Source organism: Paramormyrops kingsleyae, chromosome 9 (assembly GCF_048594095.1).
Source record: "Paramormyrops kingsleyae isolate MSU_618 chromosome 9, PKINGS_0.4, whole genome shotgun sequence".
Lineage (NCBI taxonomy): Eukaryota > Metazoa > Chordata > Actinopteri > Osteoglossiformes > Mormyridae > Paramormyrops > Paramormyrops kingsleyae.
The window spans coordinates 8,782,237-8,788,415 of NC_132805.1; the positions used below are offsets into that span (position 1 = coordinate 8,782,237).

The 6,179-nt window shown below is 45.8% G+C and overlaps 1 protein-coding gene across 1 annotated transcript; it reads left to right on the plus strand.

Moving 5' to 3' along the window:
* The first annotated feature begins 24 nt into the window (after positions 1–24).
* Positions 25–3,721, plus strand: snip1 (Smad nuclear interacting protein). The gene is made up of 4 exons (XM_023821219.2): positions 25–347; positions 799–907; positions 1,906–2,471; positions 2,664–3,721. Exons 1-4 carry the CDS (start codon positions 175–177, stop codon positions 2,914–2,916), a joined length of 1,101 nt encoding a protein of 366 aa, XP_023676987.2. The 5' UTR covers positions 25–174; the 3' UTR covers positions 2,917–3,721.
* The last annotated feature ends 2,458 nt before the right edge of the window (positions 3,722–6,179 follow it).

Here is a 6,179-nt window from a genome sequence, read left to right on the forward strand (position 1 = left end):
ATGATCGGAAGAATTTTATAACGGAACCGGAAACGGAACTCGCGGGCTGAAGTCTTTCAGCTCGCGGAAAGCGCGAGTCTTGTTGGGAAACTTGGTTGTCATTAATATTTGCATATATAATGTTCATGTTATGAACATTATATCGAAAACAAGACCAAGCATTTAGACACGTCAATGGAGATGGACAGGGAGAGACGACACAGACGCCATGATTCGCCTCGGGAAACGAAGATTAGAATCAAGCAGGAGAAGCTGAGTCCGGCTAGGCCGCAGAGATCCCGCCGCTCGAGTTCGGGATCTAACAGAGGCAGCGCAAGTCCGGTGCCGCAGAGGAGGCGAGCCAGCAAGTGGGTGTTAAATAACTTCGAGTCAATAGCAGTTTTATAAAATGTGATATAGACAAGTAGGGTCCTCCTTTTTTTTCCCTATACTTATAAGTAGTTAGTTGGCGGTCTCCCCACAACAAGGCTTCGTTACAGGTGATTTTTATAACCTATGTTCAGTAGGAATACGTTTTCTTAATGCCAATTTGAGAAAGTGAACTTATTTATATTCTTGGAACTGTCATGGAGAATTATTTTTTCAGTCATTCAGGTATGTTGTTGCTTTACTGACGCTTTAAACCATTGTCCTATTTGTGCTTTAAAATAAACGCACCAGCACCCTTCAAACTATTAGTTGATGCCATTAGCCACCTGTCGTCTTATTTAAATAAACAACATTGTCTAGATGAGTACTTTTAACTGTCAGGGATTCACTTGCATCTTTTTTTTTTTTTTTTGCTGTTTGTTGGAATAGATCACCAGCCAGGAGGGGGGACAGGTCGTCAGGCCGAAGGGAGAGCCGTTCCCCCCGGCGTAAACGGAGCCGAAGCCCCCCACGTGGCAGTGATGTTAAAATAAAACGGGTAATTCGAGGAACTGATATGAAGGTTGTATCACAAGCTGCAGTTTGTTGTCCGAGGGCTAGTAATCCATTATCAGAGGAGCTGCTGCAGATACAGATGCACGTAATGTTTCTTATAGTTGTGCTCGTTCAAGCTCTGTAGAGCTTTTCCCCGTAGTCATCCAGACATTGAACTCTTTGCTGCCCCTCCCCCCAGATATGAAATTTACATTAATGCTGTAAATTCAGAGATTGGAAGTAGGGGCTGGGAATGACATCACACCTGGTTAGCCACTTTCCAGTACAAGTCAGAAAGCCATTTAGCAATACCAGTTGATAGCACATTACATGGTATTTTACACATACAAACACTATAACACCTTGTCCATAGATATGCTGTGTGCATGACTGATTTAATGAGACAAATAAGACCTTAGTGCTAATAAACAGTATATAACCACAATTTTCACTTCTGATGATGAAGGGAGAGCAGCCATGTTGAATTCTGAGGCTGGGGTTGACTTTCCGAGTCAGAGTATCGACTTCAGGGGGGTGTTCCAGTGGAAATTTCTGACTTTCAAAAGGAACACACCATAACACTCCCCCCACCAGCCCTTTGTCCCTTCATTGCCATTTGCGCCCTTACTGCCACTGTTACCAATATTATTTGTCTGTGATTTTTATTTCCTTCTACATACCACTCGTTCTCTGCTGCTTCAGTCATTGCCCATTGCAAATATTCCATCATTGCTTATATTTACTTTGTGTCAGTTTTATTTATTTATTTATTTTTATTATTCCTCTGCTCTTATCTTGTCTAGGCACATATGTGGGGAACACTCTTGTCACCTTATGCATTGTGCCGAATATGGTTGGTGTGACAAGATGTTCCCACTTGACTCATTTTTCTAACATTGTATTTGTTTTGTATGAATTACGGTAGGAGGCAGCACTGTTAAGAAGGAGCAGTTTTTTTGTGCCTTTTGATGTAATAGTCCATTTTCCCCACACTCTTTCTAGGAACGGGACAGTCACTGCGGCGAAGAGGACCGGAGGCGGCACAACCGCAGGGATGGGGAGGATGAGCGACGGGGAGGACGGGAGGCTGAGCGGCCGCGGCACAGAGAGCGAGGAGGGAGAGAGGGAGCAGAGCGGCAGAGGGACAGAGACGCAAGGGCTTTCCATGAGCAGCAGGCTGAGCGGGTGCGGCATGATGAGCGGAGGAGGGAGCACCGACACTGCATGGAGACTGGAGGCCAGGATGCTCCTGAAAGTCCCACCTTTGGCTCGCAGGCGGACAGCGAGGCCCCAGTGGCAGACAAAGAGAAACCCAACTTTGAGCTCTCTGGTGCCCTCGTAGAAGATACCAACACCTTTAGGGGGGTGGTGATTAAATACAATGAACCCCCCGAGGCGCGCATACCTAAGCGGAGGTGGCGGCTGTACCCCTTCAAGAACGACGAGCCGCTACCCGTCATGTACATCCACCGACAGAGCGCCTACCTGCTGGGGCGGCAGAGGAAGATCGCAGACATCCCCATTGATCACCCCTCTTGCTCCAAACAGCATGCCGTGTTTCAGTACAGGTGAGCAATGGGGAAAGTTGCTGAAGCTGTATGACTGGACGCGCACTTGTGTAAATGTTCAGTGAAAGACAAAGGATAAAGATAGATCAGAAAAAGCAAATCAAAACCAATTGGGTTAGTTATTCACGTATAAACAGGATGTGGGGATTCTGTCAGCCCTGACCAGTTGAGTGAATGTTGTTTTGTGGCTAGGTTGGTGGAGTTCACGCGAGCAGATGGGACCACAGGCAGGAAGGTGAAGCCGTACATTATCGACCTGGGATCTGGCAACGGCACGTACCTGAATAACCAGCGTGTCGAGGCGCAACGCTACTACGAGCTGAAGGAGAAGGACGTGCTGAAGTTCGGCTTCAGCAGCCGCGAGTACGTCCTTCTGCACGAGTTCTCTGACACGACCGAGGTGGACGAGAAGCGAGACGAGGAGGACGAGGGCATGGACGAGTGAGATGGCAGCGATCGCGGGGAGACATGAGACTGCGTGAAGCTGGGTTTTCTCAAGGCCATTGCGGAAAATCGATCCAGAATCTGGTTAGACGAGGGGCATAGTGAGGACTCTGTTAGGGGGAAGAGCCTCTGTCCCTTACAGTACAGTTTTTTTTTTTTGTTTTTCCTTTTTAACTACTCAGGTCGTTGTATGTAAGTACAGTAGTTTGCTTATTGATGGCTGACTGGTGTACAGTGACAGTTATTGTCTCGTTCGCTTGAACGTTAAACCCTTTAAACCAGTAGATCAGCATCCACACAGATGGTAATAAAATATTTTTTCGAACCAAACTCTTGATTACAGGCTCTTTGACGAGCCACCCGCATAAGTTACTGTGAATACAGAAATGATCGCTAACCCTGGAGTTCGTGCATCACCCACCCCCACCAAGATCACGGGTCCTGACCATCATCTATCGGTTAAATATGCGGCTGTGATACAAGAAGAAAGATTTCATTTTTTTTTTTTTTTTAAAGAATAAAATAAAAATTTGCTTCTCTTTTTGTAAAACTGTATGCAGAATTAACTGTTGCTTTATATAGTGCAATATGTATGCAGCAGTTCATATATTTTTCCCATTGTACAGAACATTTTGAGTTGAAAAAAATGGGTTACTTTGAATCTTCAGGAGTCACTGAATGGCTCCGTAAGTTACTAGGTAATTTCATTTACAAGTAATTTTTATGGTTTTGAACACCTGAAGTTTAAGTATATATTTGGGTTTTTTTAATATTTCTTTTGTAAATAAAGATTGTTGTTAATCTGGGTAAGTTATTTAATCCTCAGTGGAATCAAAATGGTGTTTCTTTTTGTTTTCAGTCTGACTAACAGTGTACAGTGCATGTCCTGTTCTGGTTGGTTAGAAACTACAGTGAATTTTAAATAGTTAAGGAAGATAAGTTTGGGTATTTAAAGTCCTGTAGGGTTGCACTAGTTTAACGATAACCTGCAAAAAGCCTTTACACTTGTAAATAAGGTAATACAGTATTAGTAGAGAGGTAAGTAAAATGAAGTAGGATTTTCCTATATAAAAATGTTGGTATGCTGTCCAAAATGCAATGATTTGCTAATGGTAGGAACCTATATTTAGTTCAAGACATAATTGTTGAAACTGAACAATTTCATTGTTTTATGATATATATTCAATTTGAATTTGATGCCAGCAACATATTTCCAAAAAGTTGAGATGGGCAACAAAATTGTGTGATGCTAAAACAAAACATCTGCTTGAATATCTCACCTAATTAGGTTAATAGGCAACAGGTCAGTAAGACGGTTGTAGGGCAGCATGTGTCTCAGCGGGTTAAGCCTCTGTGCCAGTGATCCGAAGGTCTTTGAGCACAGCCCTTAACCCCCAGCTCCCTGGGTGGGGAGGTTCACCACTCTGAAAGACTGCGTGGGCAAATAGTGCAGCAATTCAGCAGTAATGTTCCTCAATAATCGAAACCGTCTGCTGCATGCCTGCACTTGGGTCCCAGTTCGAGGCAGCCCATCCAGGTAGGCGCGTGGAACGTCTTGTCTCTCCAGCAAGACGTCTCTGCTGTCGGGGGAGCTTCCTAAACTCTGCATTTCGGTGGCAGCACTCTCTGAGGTACGCAGACCAGGGAGTGACCAGATCTCTGTAGGTGGGTATACCTACTTTTGGTCTGGTTGCTCTGATGACTGCCATACTAACGGAGTAGCTGTTGCTGTAGCAGTTACTCTTTATGGTGTCTGATGTCACTTTTCAACAAGTGTATTATGAGATTCGGGCTAAGGCACTCCTTGGGTGTCTTGTCTGTTGTCTCAGTGTATGCTCTGACCACAGTGAGTGATGTCTTGTTGAGGGAAACATTTCTCTTGCAGCTTCGCTCGATGGTTGATGGGTGCCCACGAGGTGACACTCCTCTGGTCACGGGTGACTTCAATGCGATCACAGACACTGACAGGGCTGGCTAAGAGGTCTGGAGACCTGGGTGAGAGTGGCTCCATGTTCCTTGACTTTGTGAAAGATCAGGGGCTGTGGGTCACTGGATCTGCGTTTCAATGCCCTGAGCCACATCGTTAAACTTGGTACTCCAATACTGGTGGTGCGGTGAAGAAGATCACATCCTCATGGGCAGTTGATGGAGGCTCCTGCAGAACTGCAGGGTCTACAGAAGTGCCCAGTTTGTGAATTCTGACCACAGACTTCTTGTTGCTACTCTGAAGATTCAGCTTAAATTCCGTAGGCTACCACCTACTAGGAGAATGAGGCTGGACTTGGCCAGACTCCAAGATCAAGCTGATAAGTTTGCACACAGTTTGTGTGAGGAACTTGCAGACTTGGATGTGACTGCTGACTCTAATTTGATTCGGGAGACCTTCTGTGATAAGACTCTGAAGGCTGCCAAGGGTTGTGTTGGTGTTGCCAGTGTTCCCAGAAGGAAGTGTTTCATCTTGCAGGGCACTCTGGATATTATGGAGAGGAGTCACCGCGCATGACTTGATGGCAATTCCAGTCTGTACCAGGAACTGACAAGGAAGGCTATGAGGGCAGATAAGGAGGCATGTGTTAGACGAATCCGTGAGCAGGTGACACACCATCTGTGGTCTAGTGACCCACGTCCTGCTTACAGAGGAATCGAAGCATTATGCACATCTGAATCTGTTCCTCGGAGACTTGCAGTCAGGGTGGGTGATGACACCACAGTTGTGACCCACTACTTTGAGCAGTTTAAAGCTGACCCTATCTAGGATGTTGGACTTCTCTGGGTCTATGGTTCCTGAGGCTGATCCTCCAAACAGCTTTGAACCACCCAATCTCACTGAGATTGCACAGGTGGTGAATCGGCTGGAGGTAGGGAAGGCCGCAGGGTTCTGTGGTATCCAGGGTGAACTTCTCCAGGCTGGTGGTAAGGCTGTCCTCCTGGCATTGCAGACAATCTTTGTTTCCATTTGGGAGTCAGGCGTCATCCCAACTGACTGGAAAATGGGACTTGTAGTCCCTATCTGGAAAGGGAAGGGTGATCGCCTGGATTGTGGGAACTACAGAGGGATAACACTGCTCTCAGTGCCGGGTAAAGTCCTAAAAAACTGTATTCTGCACATCTTACAACAGTATGGCTCCGTAGCAGAAGAGTCCGGGTGCTAGATTGGCCTGTCTGCAGTGCAGACCTGTCACCCACTGAAAACATTTGGCACATCGTGAAATGAAAAATATGACGAAGGAGACCCCGAACTGTTGAGTTGAAATTCTGTATCAG